Source organism: Oryctolagus cuniculus, chromosome 1, assembly GCF_964237555.1.
Source record: "Oryctolagus cuniculus chromosome 1, mOryCun1.1, whole genome shotgun sequence".
In the NCBI taxonomy this organism is placed as follows: Eukaryota; Metazoa; Chordata; class Mammalia; order Lagomorpha; family Leporidae; genus Oryctolagus; species Oryctolagus cuniculus.
The window spans coordinates 84,308,742-84,327,133 of record NC_091432.1 but is presented as its reverse complement, the minus strand read 5'-3'; the positions used below and the strand labels follow the sequence as shown (position 1 = coordinate 84,327,133).

Sequence of the window (18,392 nt, the reverse complement as noted above, 5' to 3'; positions counted from 1 at the left end):
TCCACCTTGCGGCGCCGGCACACCGGGTTCTAGTCCTGGTCGGGGCGCCGGATTCTGTCCCGGTTGCCCCTCTTCCAGGCCAGCTCTCTGCTATGGCCTAGGAGTGCAGTGGAGGACGGCCCAAGTGCTTGGGCCCTGCATCCCCATGGGAGACCAAGAGAAGCACCTGGCTCCTGCCTTCGGATCAGCGTGATGCGCCGGCCGTGGTGGCCATTGGAGGGTGAACCAATGGCAAAAGGAAGACCTATCTTTCTGTGTGTCTCTCTCTCACTGTCTACTCTGCCTGTCAAAGATAAAAAAAAATTAAAAAAAAAAGAATATAACCAGAAGATGATAGAGGTGAACAGAAGAGGAAGATTTACTGAAAGACAAAGGGCGGGGCCGGTGCTGTGGCATACTAGGTTATTCCTCCGCCTGCGGCACCGTCATCCCATATGGGTGCTGGTTCTAGTCCTGGTTGCTCCTCTTCCAGTCCAGCTCTCTGCTGTGGCCTGAGATAGCAGTAGAGGATGGCCCAAGTCCTTGGGTCCCTGCACCTGTATGGGAGACCAGGAAGAAGCACCTGGCTCCTGGCTTCGGCATGGTGCATCTCTGGCCGTTGTGGCCATTTGGGGATTGAACCAACAGAAGGAAGACCTCTCTCTCTCTCTCTCTCTCTCTCTCTCTCTCTGTAACTCTACCTGTCAAATAAATAAATAAAATCTTAAAAGACAAAAGGCTACTATACACTCAGGTATAAATGCAGCCAACCTCATGAAGGAGAATTGCTCCGTTTCTAGTTTTTAAAGAAATCTCCATACAGCTTTCCATAGTGGTTGTACTATTTTATATTCCCCTCCAACAGTATGTAAGAATTCCTCTTTTCTTGACATCCTTGCCAGGCTTTTTAGTTTCTGTCTTTTTGATAATAGCCATTCTAATGGGGTGAGGTAATATTTCATTGTGGCCTTGATTTGCATTTTCCTGATTGTTAGTGAGTGATATTGAACATCTTTTCATATATTTTTTGGCCATTTGTATTTCTTATTTTGAGAAATATCCATTCAGGTCCTTTGGCTATTTTTGACTGTACTTTTTTTTTTTTTTTTTTTTTGACAGGCAGAGTTAGACAGTGAGAGAGAGACAGAGAGAAAGGTCTTCCTCCCATGGATTCACCCCCCAAATGATTGCTACAGCCGGTGCGCAGCGCCAATCCGAAGCCAGGAGCCAGGAGCCAGGTGCTTCTCCTGGTCTCCCATGACTTGGGCCATCCTCCACTGCCTTCCCAGGCCACAGCAGAGAGCTGGACTGGAAGAGGAGCAACCAGGACAGACTCTGGTGCCCCAACAGGGACTAGAACCCGGGGTATTGGTGCCGCAGGCAGAGGATTAGCCTAGTGAGCTGCAGTGCCGGCCTTTTTTTTTTTTTTTTTTTTAGTTTTTTATGTATTTTGGCTATTAATCCTTTGTTAGATAAGTAGCTTGCAAATATTTTCTCCCATTCTTCTGGATGTTTCTTCACACTGGTGATTATTTCCTTTGATGTGCAGAGCTTCTGAGTTTGATATTATTTGTCTAGTTTTGTTATTGTTAACAGTACTAAATTTTAGAGTCTTATAAAAACTTATTTCCTACTCTGATGTCTTGGATTATTTCCCCTGTTTTCTTCTAGCGATTTCAAGTTTTGGGTCTTACATTTAGGTCCTTGTTTCATCTTGAGTTTATTTTTGTATATGCTGCAAGGTAGGGATCTAATTTTATTCTTAATGTGTATATCCAGTATTGCAAGCAAGAGTTAATGAAAAGACTATCCATCCTTTCTCTAGTGTGCATACTTGGTACCTTTGATATAATTAGTTAGCTGCATGCACATGGATTAATTTTTGAAATCTCTGTTCTTTTCCATTCATCAATATATTAGTTTTTATGCCAGTACTTTGCTGTTTTAATTACTATAGCTTATAGTGTGCTTTAAAGTTAGACATTGTGATGCCTTTAACTTAATAAGATAAACAAATAAAAGTATGAAAATGTTGGGATAATAAACAAATAATCTTTGAAATTAGGTAGACTTGGATTCAAATCTCAACTCCATCAGTTTTATGATCTTTATCAAAGTATTTATCATTTTGGTTTGTTTTTCTCACTATGAAATAAGATTATAATAAAACCCTCTTTATAAGATTATTATGGTAGGTTAGATTAAGTATTTATAAAGCACCTGGGCAACTAGTGATACAACTGTGTTCAATAATACTTAAAATAAAAGAAGAAAAGCAAAAAAAATGCTACAATCTAATTATTTCAAATAAATTTATAGTGTTTAGCTACATGTTAGGCATAGATGCATGTTATTACAACTTTACTTTTGAATGTTAATATTTCAGTATAACTTTATCATTGGGAGACATGTATAATCAAAGTCAAGTGAACATAGGACTAGAAAAATAAGGAATCCCAAGCCATCAACAAAATGCTAACTACAGTAAAAGGGATATATGCAGTGGAATTAAAAGGAAAAGAATAATCTTAGTAGTTTATGATTCAAGGTGGCTCTTCTAAGAATATTAAGGAAATTAGATTTGTTTATGAGGTTCTCATATTTCCTGATCAGTTGAGTAGGGGAAGGAAGGAAACAGAACTTAGAATACTAGTGACCGGCCGGCGCTGCGGCTCACTAGGCTAATCCTCCACCTTGCGGTGCCAGCACACCGGGTTCTAGTCCCGGTCGGGGCGCCGGATTCTTTCCCGGTTGCCCCTCTTCCAGGCCAGCTCTCTGCTATGGCCAGGGAGTGCAGTGGAGGATGGCCCAAGTCCTTGGGCCCTGCACCGCATGGGAGACCAGGAGAAGCACCTGGCTCCTGGCTTCGGATCAGCACGGTGCGCCGGCCACAGTGCGCCGGCCGCAGCGCTCCGGCCGCGGTGGCCATTGGAGGGTGAACCAATGGCAAAAGGAAGACCTTTCTCTCTGTCTCTCTCACTGTCCACTCTGCCTGTCAAAAAAAAAAAAAAAATACTAGCGACCTGCCTTCATAACCCAGAATTGCAAACTACATCTTAATTTATATATTAAAGGCAGCTTTGTCTATCTGTCTTGTGAATAATGGCTTTCAGATAAAAGTGGCTGGAATAGTTGTTGGTTGAATATTAAATTCAAGGATGGATAAAAAGAGAGTAAGGCTATACTTAAATGTAATGCATCAGAGATAATTGAATCACTTCAGGGCATCAAGATAATTGCAGATGAGATTCCTGAATAGCCATGGAGAAATTCAGAGTTATGGAAATATTGAAGATAAGTAAGGGTACTTCCAATTTTGAATAGAGTACAGGTTTAATAGTTTTTGCAAGTGTATACTAAAGTAGTTACTCATTGTTCCCAAACAAAATGAGAAAAATATGGAATATATATTAATAACATGTAGGCAAATTGATAACTTGGTAATTGCCATATCCACGTAATGCTAATGTTATTGATGCCTCTGATGATGTCCCCTCCCCACTCCTGTACACTACTTAGTATAGCTAGAATTTTCTGGAATATCTCATTAAAAATTAGAAAAGAGAAAAACTTTTGGAGAACTTTCTTGTGATTAGAGCAGGGGCATGCCTCCAATACTCTCCTATTTCATATTCTTGTTAGTGATTTGGATAGTAGACAGAGTGCTTGTCATGTTTGCAAATGGCATGAAGCTGGGAGGAATGGGAACTACACTGGTTGATCTGAAAAAGTTCTTGAGAAGTAAGAGAAATGGGCTTAATTTGAAAGATGAAATGTTTTTTATGAAACCACTTAATAAGCTGATATATTTAAACTGTTGAATTTCACAAATAACGTTGGCAACATCTTCACCTTTTGGTGGAGCATCTTTCGCTGTATAATAATCTCAGCAACATACTGATCATAATTACAGAATATTAATAGAAAATGTTTTAAATGCTTCTTATTTAAGAGAGTAAAAATACATGCTACTAGAAAATGTTTTAAAATGGTTAATAAGAGAAATATGTTGATATTTCAGCTATTTTTTATTGGTAATTATTTGTGGGTATCTCTTTACAGGAGTGTGGTTGACTTTTTTCTGGTGGTAACACAGCTGGGATTCTGTAGTGTTTATATTGTCTTCTTAGCTGAAAATGTGAAACAAGTGAGTATTTTCTCCAGTTAGTGAAGACATTATCTTCTAATGCCCTAGGTATGGCATCATATTTCTTTTGTGGAATTGATGATTAGTCTTCTGTTTTGCAAGTTGCATTTCTGTTATTATTTTTTATTTTACAAGTCTTGTCATCATATCAGTAATGTTGGTTCTTTTAAGTCAGAGCATAACTTAATTTACTGATTCTTTCTTGAAATTTAGATATCAAAATCATATATGTAGATGCTTTGGGGACATGTCCTTTATATTGATCATCTCTGATCAATATATAACAAATGAGGTGAAAGAGTTACTATCTGTAACTAAAATACAGTAATTATTGCCATTACCTGAAAAGACACTGTGTCCAAAAAAGTATAATTTTTGGGAATTGTCTCCGTATTATAATGGTTTTCTTTACAAGGAAAAATTTTGCAGCCTTGGTAGAGATTAAATTTTTGGACAAAATGTAAAGCACTGAAATAAAAACTCCCATATCAAAGCAAATGCAAAAGCATGTTTCTTTGTGACTGGTATTATTTTTCCTGTGTTATCCTCCTGCTCTTCTTTAATCATTGTTTTAATCGATAATAATTTTTAATTATATAGCATAAAAAGCATTAAATGAGGTGCTTCAAAAAGTTTATGGAAAATTTTTATTATAAAAAATTAAACATGGATTTAAAAATGATTTTGCCTTGAAACAAACATCTTTCAATTCCATTTTCTACAGACTTTTTGAAGTACACTTATACAATAATAACATATGAGATAGAATTGTCTTGTAGGTATTTTAATACAAAATGATGATGTAAATATGCTTTTAAAAGAACCTATATGTATATATTAGACTGTATCTTTTAAGTATAAAGCATACTTCATTTTATATTTAGACCAAGAATGAGTGAACTTTTACTGTAAAGGGTCAGGTAATGAGTATTTTCCACTTTTCAGGCCATATGGCCTCTGTGCCATGAACAACAATATGTGAATAAATAGAAATAATTGAATTTCAGTAAAATATTATTTGCAAAAAGAAGTGATAGGCCATATTTAATCTATAGGTATATTTTGCTAACCACTGATTTAGGCTATATGTATATACTGTATTTGAGCCTTTAACTTAGATTTTAATGTTGGAAGAGCTTATCAATCTCTTTGTTTTAGTATGTTTCTAAATTTGTATATATGAAATACATGAAGTGTGTATACCTTAAATAAAAGTTTCTAAAAAAAGGAATTCTTTCAAAGGGCCACTGCTAGTTAGTAATGAGAGTTTGGGTTTCCAGATCCATTTTTTTATATTTTTTTATTTTTATTTTTGACAGGCAGAGTGGACAGTGAGAGAGAGTGACAGAGAGAAAGGTCTTCCTTTGCCGTTGGCTCACCCTCCAATGGCCGCCGCGGCCGGCGCACCACGCTGATCCGATGGCAGGAGCCAGGTACCTCTCCTGGTCTCCCATGGGGTGCAGGGCCCAAGCACTTGGGCTATCCTCCACTGCACTCCTAGGCCACAGCAGAGAGCTGGCCTGGAAGAGGGGCAACCAGGACAGAATCCGGCGCCCCGACCAGGACTAGAACCTGGTGTGCTGGCGCCACAAGGCGGAGGATTAGCCTAGTGAGCCGCGGCGCTGGCCTCCAGATGCATTTTTTTTAAAAGATTTATTTTATTTATTTGAAAGTCAGAGTTACAGAGAGAGGTAGAGCCAGAGAGAGAGCCAGAAAGAGAGAGAGAGAGGTGTCCTCCATCTGCTGATTCACTCCCCAAATGACCACAATGGCCAGAGCTGAGCTGATCTGAAGCCAGGAGCCAGGAGCTTCTTCCAGGTCTCACATGTGGGTGCAGGGGCCCAAGGATTTGGGACATTGCTGCTGCTTTACCAGGCCATAGCAGAGAGCTGGATTGGAAGTGGAGTAGCTGGGACTCAATCCAGCGTCCATATGGGATGCCGGTGCTGCAGGCCGTGGCTTTAACTCGCTGCACCACAATGCTAGCCCCAGATTCATTTTTTTTCCCCCATTGTACCATGTCTCAGCTTCTAGAAACATTTTGTATCTGGAAAAGTTCCAAATATACCTTAAATGTGAACATCTCTCTGAAGTCTCCCTCAGCTCTTCCCTCCACATCTTCCTTTTCTTCATCTCTTACCACAATTCGTTGATATGATTCCTTTTTGTGTTTATAATACTTTTAAAAACAGGCTTGATTACATTGCATTCAAATTAATTTGTAAGTTGATTTTCACCACTAGTCTGCAAGCCACATGCAGGAAGAGACCACTGGGAGTGGGTCTGTTGTATTCACCACTACAAATTAGCATGTTAGAGTGCCTGCCTTATATGAGGGTACTTACATAGTTTCTTTAACCAGCCTCATTTTCATTTCCCTTTTCAAATACCCAACCTCCAAACTATTTCTTCTCTCCTTTCTATCTATATACTTACCATTAAGTTCTTATACAAAGATATAGGTGGTTCTTCAAACATACAATAACTATAGAGTCCTTGGGGCATGTCGAGAGGAGAGATTTGGAGGGATAGAAAAGAGTAGCAGTTAACAATTATAATTTACTAATCTGGTTTATACCTGTATCAAATAAAGTGTCTATAATTTTATTAGTATCACTCATAGATAATGTGCTTTTTTGATTTTGTAAATATTTAATTGCACCAGTGTCCCATTGCTAGGACTCCTAACCATTTATGATTGTTTATAGGCAAAAACTGACAACACACCATTTTCATGATAATAGAATACAATGGAAATAATACTTTCCCAGGACTGTGTAAGATAGTAGTACTGTATCTTTTCTCATATTTTCTAAGATTGCCTACAAACTCTATTTGAATTTAGGAAAATATGAGTCCCTATAATTTTATATTTATAAGCTGTAGCATATATTATTCAATCTTTACAACTATTCTGTAAAGTAAGTACTATACTTATTTTATTAATGAGCAAGCAGTCTTAAAAAATAAGAGGAATGTGCCATCAACTCATATGCAATTAGGCTGAAACCTAGGTATTGTCAGAGTTGCCACCTGACATGGTAATGGTTCATCACTGGGCAGAATACTGTATGATTTTTGTTGTGTGTGATGAGAGAGTACTAAATGTTGATAAAATAGATGTCTATAATCTTTTCCTATGAAATATTATCTGTTGCTTCCAAAGTTTAATGGAAAAAATTAACTCATTGTACATATTCTATAAATACCAGGTAGAAAAAGGGAGTCCCTCAGAGGTAAGGAGAGAGTTTTCCTTAGATAAAAAGATGAGAATTCTTTTGAGGCCAAAAGAGCAGTGTGGAAAACTACATGATCAGGCTTGAGAAGTGTTGATAGCACTGACAAACATAACACTTGGGCAGAGCAGAGAGAGGGCCAGGAAGCAGAACAGAGTTTCACTGTCTACAGAGGTGTTCTTTTACATTCGATAGCAATATGCAATAGTAGACATAATTGATTAAACTTTACCAATTACTGTTAGTGTTGTAATTAAGAACTGTAGGATCGTTACCACCTTAATCTATATGATACTGAAAGTACAGCATTTCATTAACCTTAGGAAGTAAGGATTTTGTTACCATACAGATATAGAAACCTACTCTACAATTACTACATGGCTGTTCTTGGCCCCATTAAGTGATTATGTACAATGGGTAGAGGAAAAGAACTCTAATGCTGCCAGTGATTCTGATTCTTACTATCTTACTCTAGGATATTGCAGAAAATTTCACATAGATAAAATAATGTATATGGGTATGGAGTTTAGCTTATCGAGGTGAAAAATACCAAAGTAATACCAAAGACCATTGACTTTAGAGTCAGAAGACATGAGTTCCCATCCCTGTTCTCCCAGTTTCTGTTCGTAGATTGGGTATGATCTTCCCTTATTCCTGCTCAAACCTCGGTTTATTTGTAAAATATAAATAATAACAAAATATTCCATTGTTCCTCATACACAACTTGAGACTCATCTAATAAAAGGTTTGTGTCGTTCCCTCTCTTCGTGGAGGAACGACACAGGACCCTGCGTTGTTCTTTCGTCTGCTCGGCCCTCCCCGGGTTTGCTGCTGCTTCTTCCCGGGTTGGCTACCGACCCTTCCACCTCCGTGGAAGGGCGGTTCCCCCTAGCCACTTTCCCCACTTCCGCGGGGGAGAGGCACACCGCCGGCCGGCTCTCTCGGGGGCTGCACAGGTGTTCCTTCAGATAGATGTTCCCCTTAGATGTTCCTGGTGCATGTTGTCTCTCTCCTCCTTTATAGTCCTCTTCCACCAATCCCAACTCTGCTACCCACACGCCGAGTACGCTGCTCTCCTCCAATCAGGAGCAGGTCCTACAGTTTATTGGTTGAACTGGAGGCAGCTGTGTAGAAGCTGTTTACTCCTCTCCCAGCGTCATATTGTGGGAGAGCAGATGCATAGAATAAGTCTTAATTCCAGTAACTTAGTCTAGTCCGAGTTGCTCCCCACAGGTTTGTGAAAGCCTTTGTAAAATATAAAACATACACAAATGTAGGGTGTTATGACGTTATTTATGTATTTAGTTTTACTAAAGAACATAATCTACCTTTGGAATTTTAACTATTACATTAGTGGATCATTGAAAAGTCAATAAATTGTTAATTTTAGAAAATTTGATCTCTAAATGAAAACAACTGAATTAAGTAATTTTATTTTATAATATTTATTTCAGTGTTTTACATTTTGGTAAACATGTGAGATCATAGGAAGTCCTATTAGATAGCCAATCTCTGTCTCTAGAGGGCACCAAAGGACTCAAATGTTTATCTGAATCTTGCTCTAGGTATGTATCTACATTTTTATTTAATTTTTTAATCCAAAGAATTTTTATAGCCATCTTTCTGCCAAAGAATGCTAAAACATTATGATATTTGTTACAATATTAGCTTCAAATTCTCAACAACCTAATGATTCAAATAGCCCCTTGACAAATTTGTTATCTTTGTTAGAGCTTGACTTGATCAATATTTAATTTAATTACCAGAGGTACTGCTTTGTTTTGAAATACTTGGCTCTAAATAATTTGGTTACTGAGAAAATTGAGTTACTAGTGAAATATGATCTTAAAACCCAGGGATGTGAATTTACCAATAAATTTACCAATTTACCTATAATTTGTTTCTATTTGAAATTATAGAAAATATAGTTTTAATGGCCAATTACAAGCTATCCATTTCTTAAATAGTGCATGATATAACTTGAAAATTTGTTAGTGCAGTATGAGTTATAAATTGCCTAAACAGTTAAAATATCTGGTAGATATATTCTCTGCAGTTTAAAAAGATGTATACGTATGTTATGATGCTAAACATTGCTTAATGTGAATTATAAGAATAAAAACAAGGAAACACTTGAATTGCTAATCATATTACAGTTTGTTTTAAACTTCTAATGTGTTGGATTTTCAATACTTACACATTTAGGCAGATATGTGAGAATGGAGGTTAAGTGGTTGGTTGGGCAGGGACTCCCTAAGTTACAGTGTTTTGGTCAGGTTAACATATAGCTATCACAACTGGATCCTGGAAACTCAAACCTGGGTTTGAATCTTGCAACCATCACTTACTGCCTTAATACAATGCAAGGTCCTTTTTACCCCCTGTTAAGTCTCAGTTTCCTCAACTATAAATTGAAATTAATACCACTACTCATTTCAGAAAGTCATTTTGAAGATTAAATCAGATGTGTATAAAACAGGTAGTTCATTACCTGGCATATAGAAAATACTCAAAAAGTACTAGCTATTATTATTATAGGATCTATTTCTTGGGAATTCATATATGCAGAGTTGATAATGTCAGTGTGTTCAGAGAAGACACTTATAGTGTTTAGGGGCAAATAGGTTTTCACTGACATTCAAATTACAATATGACCATCTCCTATAAAACTTTAAGATTATTTCTAAAAGACTCTATAATTTTACTTCAATTTTAGTCTGTCAAATTGTGTAATTAATTTAATCAATGACAGTTTAAAAATATGTGAATCCTGTAAATCAGTGTATTTTTTATGAAATATTAAAATTGGGTTATATAAGTACTTGAATAAGTTGTAATATAAAATTTATTTATCTTGTAGAAGTTATTTATTTATTTGTTGTAGTGACAAAGAGACACAAGACAAAGCTCCCCTGATAGGAGTGAATGTACTGGTCCACTCCTCAAATGAGAGGGACCCAGTGCTGTTATTCTAGGTGCACATTAACAGGAAACAGGAAATGGGTGGAGTTGAGACTCAAACCCATGCAGTCTTATATGAAATGCTAGTGTCCTAACTGGCATCTTGACCACAAGACCAAAAACCTGTCCTGATCTTGTAGAACTTTTTTTTTAATCTAACAAAAATTTACCTATTGTCTCACTGATGGCCATTAATAAATTTAGTGGATTATTTATAAATGCTTATTGACAGTGATGATAAATTATAAATAGTTGTTTATAAATGTTTTAAAATTAGGCTTTGAATTTTAAATTTGACTGCTGTATATTTCTAGGAGGTACTTAGAGCTTATTTCCTACTTGCAACAAAATAAGCTGGAGTAGAATATCCAATGGCTATTCTAGACAAGTATGTTCTCAATTTTGATGATATCAAGAGCAGATCTTTAAGTCTTTGTAAGCATCATGCGCGTGGTAGTCACATAGTTTCAAAATAAAGTAGTAAGTCTATTCTATAATTTACTAATGATCTTTGTTTTCACAGTAAGATGAAAGGAGTTATCTCGCAAATATTATCCTACACTAATTATCCTTAAATTTGGTATATATATTTTTAGGAAACAATATCTTGAAAAATGAAATACTTTATGTATTAAAATGTATCACAAGAACTTATCAAGGAATATATAGCTCATAATTTTTTTGTTTTTTATGATTATAAGTTGATGGAAGCTTTTTTTCTTTGCTTATTCTCCTGGTAATTGTCTCTAGGTTCATGAAGGATTCCTGGAGAGTAAAGTGTTTGTTTCAAATGATACCAATTCATCAAGTCTGTGTGAGAGAAGAAGTGTTGACTTAAGGATATATATGCTTTGCTTTCTTCCATTTCTAATTCTTTTGGTCTTCATTCGTGAGCTAAAGAATTTATTCGTACTTTCATTCCTTGCCAACGTTTCCATGGCTGTCAGTCTTGTGATAATTTACCAATATATTGTTAGGGTAAGTATAATGTGTTCTTAGCTAAATGCCAGATATTTCTTACATAAGTAAAATTTTTAGTTACTTTGGTGGTAAAGGTAATGAGCCCTACTTCATATATGGCACACACTTGATAATCACTAAAAGGTTTACTTTGGGGGAATATTGTTTAGTTAGAAAAGTGTACACCAGAGGTTAAAAACCCAAGCTTTGTAATCACACATAGTTTTGAATCTTGCAGAACTTGCTTCTGGACTTTTATACATTGCTTTAGAATACAGTGATTCATGTACTATTAGAATTAGTATGAGTTTAGGGCTGTGCTGTTAGGGATTGTGCTTAACATGAAACCAAGAACATATAAAATATTTATTCCTATAAAATTTGAGCCAATCACAGAATTGGGTGTGTGTGTGTATGTGTATACATTACATACTTTTAATTTAATTTTTGAACTTTTATTGCTGCTGCCACACTACTTTGTACCCCTTTATTTGAAGTCTGTGTGGTAACCTGAACTGATTCTACTGTCCATATTATGGGGATTCTTAAGTCAGTGTCCTTAAAAGAACCTGTTGATGGGATTCAGAGAATCTGCAAAACCCTTAAAATTTTTTGCAAAATTTATTATTTCTGAATGTATATATGTGTTATCTGTTGAGTAGCCTTATAGCTTTCATCTCCCAAAGTGACCAGTGACCCCAAAAATGTTGAGAACCCCTGATCTTTTTTTTTTTTTTTTTCTGATCGAATCCATGCTATATCTGGCTTTTTTGAGAGTTGCTGTAAAATCGCCATTGGCAGTTTATTACAAACTCTTATAATGGGTTTGTGTTTCAGTTTTTCCCCTACCTGTATTGCAATACCTGTAATCTCCATAACACCTAAGGCAGCAGGATCACTTATAAGACTTTCTCGAGTTCATAGATGACAATATTAGACTTAGTGGAGCAGAAAAGCTCCACTAAGGTAGACCAAAAACCATGAAATGATGCATGGAGAAGTGTAATATCATCCTGCTTGCCTTGAATAGCAGTTTTGTTTTACTGACTGATCGAAATACTTTATTATTCTTTATTATTGTTCATTCTGACCATGGTTTATGTCTTTAGTCATGTATCACCATTATATCACACAGTTCTTCTTAGGCTTCAGATGTTCTAGACCTCTCTATTCCCCCATTTTACACTTGTTATTCTGTTCCATTCCCTTTTACACTGGGTACTTTGTTCACCTCTTTCCTTGGCCTTGAGTGCCACTTCCAGTCATGTAAGACAGAATGCAGGATGCTGAGGAAGTAGGGACTGGACTTGGGCTTTTTGGAAGAAGTAGCCATTGTGTAACCAGAGATCTCGAACGAGATGCATAGTTTGGGAGTTTATTGACATAGAGAAAGTTGGAACAAGGCAATGAGTCAAAACCAAGTAGTCAAAGCCAGAGTTAGTCATCCATAGACAATAATAATGACAACTGTCATTGTAATGACAGACAATAGTAATGACAACTGTCAGATCAAAGAATAAACAATGAAACAGAAAGAGACTTGTACTAGGGAGAAGCAGAATTATGAGGTAGAAAGTCAAAGTCAGGAACCAAGTATTTTAGAGAACTAAAAGGGCAAGGAAAAATAGAGAATGAATTTCTATTGAGTATCCCCTGCGATGATTGATAACTGACTACATGGCTTTCAGCTTAGACCTTGGATGTGTTTATATATTTCCTGTTGTGGGAAGAGATATAGCCTGGGACTTGCAGGTAGAAACAGGTAATGAGGATGCTTTCACTCTGATTGACTGTGTGGACATGGGAAAAAACAATTAATTTGACAATGAAATCCTAATGGCTTGGCCACTTTAACATAGGATGCTTAAAGTGTTAATTGAAAGATTATTCACTCTTAAAACGCACATTTGCTATTGCAAAACTCGGAAGAATTTGATTTTGCTTCTTAATTTTAAATTTTCTAAGCAAAGATATAACCTGTGGTGTTTTTTCCCCTTCATTTGTGCAGAATATGCCAGATCCCCACAACCTTCCAATAGTGGCTGGTTGGAAAAAATATCCACTCTTTTTTGGGACTGCTGTATTTGCTTTTGAAGGCATAGGGGTGGTAAGTCTTTATGATCATTAAAAATCTTAAGTTAATACAAAGATTTAAAAACTCAGGCTGTATTTTTTAAAATATGTATTTTTCATTTTGTTTCAGTTATTTTTATTCTTAGATTCATGTTTGTCATGATGGACTTGAATTCTAGTTTAGTTCTTCCACTTAACAAGAGCTTAATCTTGACATATCATTTTGTGTTTCTAATATTTATTTTCTTAATATGTATAATAAGGAAATTAGGTGGCTTTTATTATGGAAAACTTCAAGCAGATGAAAAATTCAGAGAATAATATAACAAACTCATGTGTAAAAAGAATACAAGAAAAACAATTTTATAGCAGAGAAATCTGACAACTACCTTAACCAGCTGGTCAAAATAAATGTCATTAAATGATAAATCATATTGATAACATGTGTGCCAAAAGGGTACTTCATTACTGTGATATCCTTCTCTGAAACCCTTAATGCCAGACTAGTTACATGCAAAGCATCAAAAAAATCCAGATTAGAGGGACATTGTAGGAAATATCTAACCAGTGCCTCCAAAAACTGTTAAGGTAATAAAGAGTGAGGAAAGATTGAGAAACTGCCACAGTAAGAAAAGACTAAGGAAGCTAATGACAAAGTGCAATGTCGTGTCCTACTTGGGGCCCTGAAACGGAGAGTGGACATTAGGGGAAAAATTAATCTAATCCAGATGAAGTTTGGAGTTTAGTTAATAGTAATGTACTATTACTGATGCTGTGGCGGAGTATGTTAAGCCTCTGCCTGAGGCACCAGCCTCCCACATGGGTGCCTGTTTGAGTCCCGGCTGCTCCACTTCTGATCCAGCTCTCTGCTATGGCCCGGGAAAGCAGTAGATGATGGCCCCTGTCCTTGGGCCCCTATACTTGTGTGGGAGATCCGGAAGAAGCTCCTGGCTTCCAACCAGCTCGGCTCTGCCTGCTGGAGTGAACCAGTGGATGGAAGACCTTTCTCTCTGTCTCTCCCTCTCTTTCTCTGTATCTCTCTGTCTCTCAAGTAAATCAATAAATCTTAAAAAAAAATAGTAACATACTAATGTTTATTCTTGTAACAAATGTACCATGGTAATGTAAGGTGTTAATAGCAAGGGAACCTGGGCACGGGTTTATGGGAGCTGCCTGCTTTCTATGTATCTTTTTTTGTAAATGTAGAATTATTCCAAAATAAAAAGGTGATCTTTAAAAAAGCTGGCAGGTTTGCCTGCCAAAAGATGAGTTGGATGTCTTTATTTCAAGGATTTAAAATATGTAGAGTAAAATATATAGTGCACAAAAAGGACTTTAGGAATTATAGATGCTATTTTAAAGGAGAAAAGATTTGAATATAGTCTATAAATACCAGTTTGTATGTATAAGAGATATTGTGTTATTTTGAATTACATACATTATATTCTTTTAAAAAGAGAATTGTATTCTTTTTTTAGGTTCTTCCACTAGAAAATCAAATGAAAGAATCCAGACGCTTTTCCCAGGCATTGAATATTGGCATGGGAATTGTTACAACTTTGTATGTCACATTAGCTACTTTAGGATATATGTGTTTCCGTGATGAAATCAAAGGCAGCATAACTTTAAATCTTCCACAGGATGTATGGTAGGTGGATATAAATTTGATATTCTTAGTCTATGTAGATATCAATATTTGATGATAAAGTTCAGTTCTTGGATTTATGGTTTAAACATTTAAAATTTTTGGTATGATTTCTTCATTTGTACAATCTAGATTATTTTGGTAATTCTCATAGGAGGCATCTGTGAATTTACAGACTCTTGCAGAATTTTTAGAAAGAGATTTAAAAATTCTTACATTGTTCCAAGGTTGAGTCAACCATAAAACATTGATTCTTTTAATGTAGATGAATTTTGATAAAAAAAAAAAAATCTGTCCTTGCTACCAAAGACCCAAGCACTCCAAGTTCCTGATAACATAATATATCCCATAAGTTATGGCTATCACTGGCTGTCAGCTATATATTGTATGTACCTCAGATCTTTTCAGAGCACAGCTGGGACATGATATAAACAATAAAAATCTGAGGATATACTTTTGGCATTCACAGCTCAATACTAGGAGTGATGCTGTCCCTTCAGTAACTCTAATTAATGCTTCCCTTTTCTCACAATCCCTTCTAGCTCTCACCTTATCCTAATTGTGTAGCTCTCCAGTTAGAATGGAAATAGTCGTAACTTGATTAAAAAGGAACTTTGAGATCATAGTTCTTATTTGAGAAGATCTAACTAACTTGCTTTTCATTTAGAGGAAAGTTTTGAATAAGTATTCCAAGAAGCAACAAAAATCTGGAAAAAAGCAAGGAGGCAAGTCAGGATAGATATTTTCCTTTAGAGCACTTCTGCCGGGTAATTCATTTTAATTTTGGAATAATCTTTAAGTGGTATATAGCCAGTTTCATTGTGGACTGTACAGTTGTGGGACAATTGAAGTAGTAGTCATGATTTGGGGAATATAGGATGAGAGTTGCTTATTTTACAGTTATAGTGTGTTAAATGAGAAATTTTGACTAGAACAATCATGGTGTTATATCTAAAATTTCTTTCTTAGTATATCATATGAGTTTCTTCTTTCCTTTTCTTCCTGTGTTTCACTTGAGAGACCTTGGGAGTTAACATGTGGTATACTCTACTGTCTGAATATGAATGTCTATGACTGTTTCAGGAGCATCCTAGGAATCTAATGTTCCAACTTGGAGAATGTATGATGAGCTTTGATTGCTTAATTGACTTTAAGTCCCAGAGTTTATAAAGGTCATTGCTTCAAACAAAGGTTGAATTTAAAGAAGCCATAAGATACAGCAAGTATGGATTAGAAAAGTTCTGAGTTATTAACTTCAGTCATTCTGAGGCATTATCTTTAAAAACTATAATACTTTCCAATGGATTACATTTTGCTTTTGAAGTAAAGAGTATGTTTTAAGGTGAAAATGAAGTAAATTGACAATTATGAACTGGAATGTCAGCACGTTGAAGGCAGGTGCAGGGACCCTGTATCCTCTAGGCTTACCGCATACCTCCATCATCTTGCACACTGCTTAATGCTTAGGGGACAGTTAGTATTTGTTTTCTTCTAGATTTAAAGGTATTTCAGTTGTTACTTGATAGTGCAAACAAGGCACCACATTTAGTCAAAGTTGAGTGATACTTTAGCAATGTTTTTCCACTAAAGTAACCCAGTAGCACAGGAGAGAAAAAACTTTCCCTTGGGAATCTTGGGCAGTTTCCCAAATAGCCTACCTCCAGTGTAGCATCAGTTTATGCTTTACTGAAAGAGTAACTTTTCTTTCTAGTTCATACTGCCTGTGTTACTTTTTATATAAAAATAATTCTCTCCCAAGAAACTTCTGAGTAAAATTTATGCTTCAGTAAGATCCACCACAGTTAACCTATGTCCTTGAGAATTCCTAGCATACTGCCACACTCCAGAGGGAATATACATGTTCAGACATGTACATATTCTGACAGGTTCAGTACAGCTGTTATTAGAATAACCAAGAAGAAATAATCAAGTTGTTTAATACTGGGTTTCAAAACTCCACGTGAATAAATTCATGATGGCAACAACAAGATCATAAAATGATGTCTGTTTTCATTGGGACTGCTTTGATGTGTTTTTCTAAATACTTTATATAGATTATCTTCTTTCACACAAATGATCTTAGGTTTGGACATGTTACTAGGTGTTATTTTAACTTATAAAATCTCCTTACCAGCAAAGAAGACTGAAATAGGAAAAGTTTGCACAAGACTGATCTAAATTCTAAAATAAAAATATGAATGTAGAGTTAGGCAGACTAGTAGTAGTAGTGTTAAGTATTATCTTTTGAGTTTGTACTCAGGAGTGAGTGCCACATGTAATATCTTCTGTGTAGCTGGGTTCAAATTATGTCTTTTCTCAAATTTTCTCTAGTGGTAATGTATAGAATTCAAAACAGAAGGTGAAGATTTTTAGCTTATGTCATTGTTGCAAGGGAAGGTTGAAGATGTAGAAGGTCAAGGGTAATCATGCCATTGATTACATAGCAAGTTCTTGAGAGGACTTCAAAGAACAGATAGGATATATTTGTATTCTGTCTTACCGAGTCCTCTTGGATGATGGTATATATGTAATAGGAGCAAACATATTTCTTTTTGTTGTTAGTTTAACTTTTTCATTTTTGTTCTGCTTCTTTAAAAAATTATTTTATTTTATTATTAATATTTTTAAAGATTTATTTATTTAAAAGGCAGAGGCAGAGAGAGAGAAGTCCTCCATCCACTTGTTCATTCCCCAAATGGCCACAACAGCCGGAGCTGGACTGATCCAAAGCAAGGAGCTAAGAGCTCCTTCCAGAGCTCCAAAGCAGGTGCAGGGACCCAAAGGCTTGGACCATCTTCCTCTGCTTTCCCAAGCCATAGCAGAGAGCTCACTGGGAAATGGAGCAGCTGGGACTCGAACTGGCATCCATATGGGATGGCAGCAGCACAGGTGGTGGCTTTACTTGTTACACCACAAGGCTGGCCCCCTCCCTCTTTCTTTTTTTTTAAGATTATTTATTTTAATTTTATTTGAAAGGCAGAGAGACAGACAAAGGGAGATCTTCCATCTGTTGATTCACTCCCCAAGCAGTTAGGAGCCTGGAATCCCCATTTGTGTTGGTAAGGACCCTGGTAGGTGAGCTGTCACCTGCTTCCTCCCAGGATGCTCATTAGCAGGAACCTGGATTAGGATAAACCTGTGTCTTAGCCCATGTTTGCACCACACAGGAGATGGGAGCTTGAGTGCTCTGGGAAGAAGATTGTTACCCAAGATGAAAGTATTTAGACAAGAATGGGGTTAACAAAAGGCACAAGAAGAGATAAAGAGATAAATATAAAGAAATTGAAAGAAGGAATTCATAGGTTCTGGCTTGTTCAGGATCCAGAAGGGAAAGTGAATTATCTATCAGATTATTTCCATGGGTAGCTTCTGTATTCAGCCTTGAGAGAAA

The 18,392-nt window shown here is 36.4% G+C and overlaps 1 protein-coding gene across 5 annotated transcripts in view; it reads left to right on the top strand.

Moving 5' to 3' along the window:
• SLC36A4 (solute carrier family 36 member 4) overlaps positions 1-18,392 on the top strand; it is a 64,343-nt gene that overhangs the window by 32,511 nt on the left and 13,440 nt on the right. For all 5 annotated transcript variants that reach the window (XM_051850296.2, XM_008262768.4, XM_070076706.1 and 2 more), the window contains 4 exons: positions 4,042-4,126; positions 11,074-11,301; positions 13,292-13,390; positions 14,835-15,004. In XM_051850296.2, coding sequence (XP_051706256.2) covers positions 4,042-4,126; positions 11,074-11,301; positions 13,292-13,390; positions 14,835-15,004 — 582 coding nt within the window. The remainder of the gene's footprint in view (positions 1-4,041; positions 4,127-11,073; positions 11,302-13,291; positions 13,391-14,834; positions 15,005-18,392) is intronic.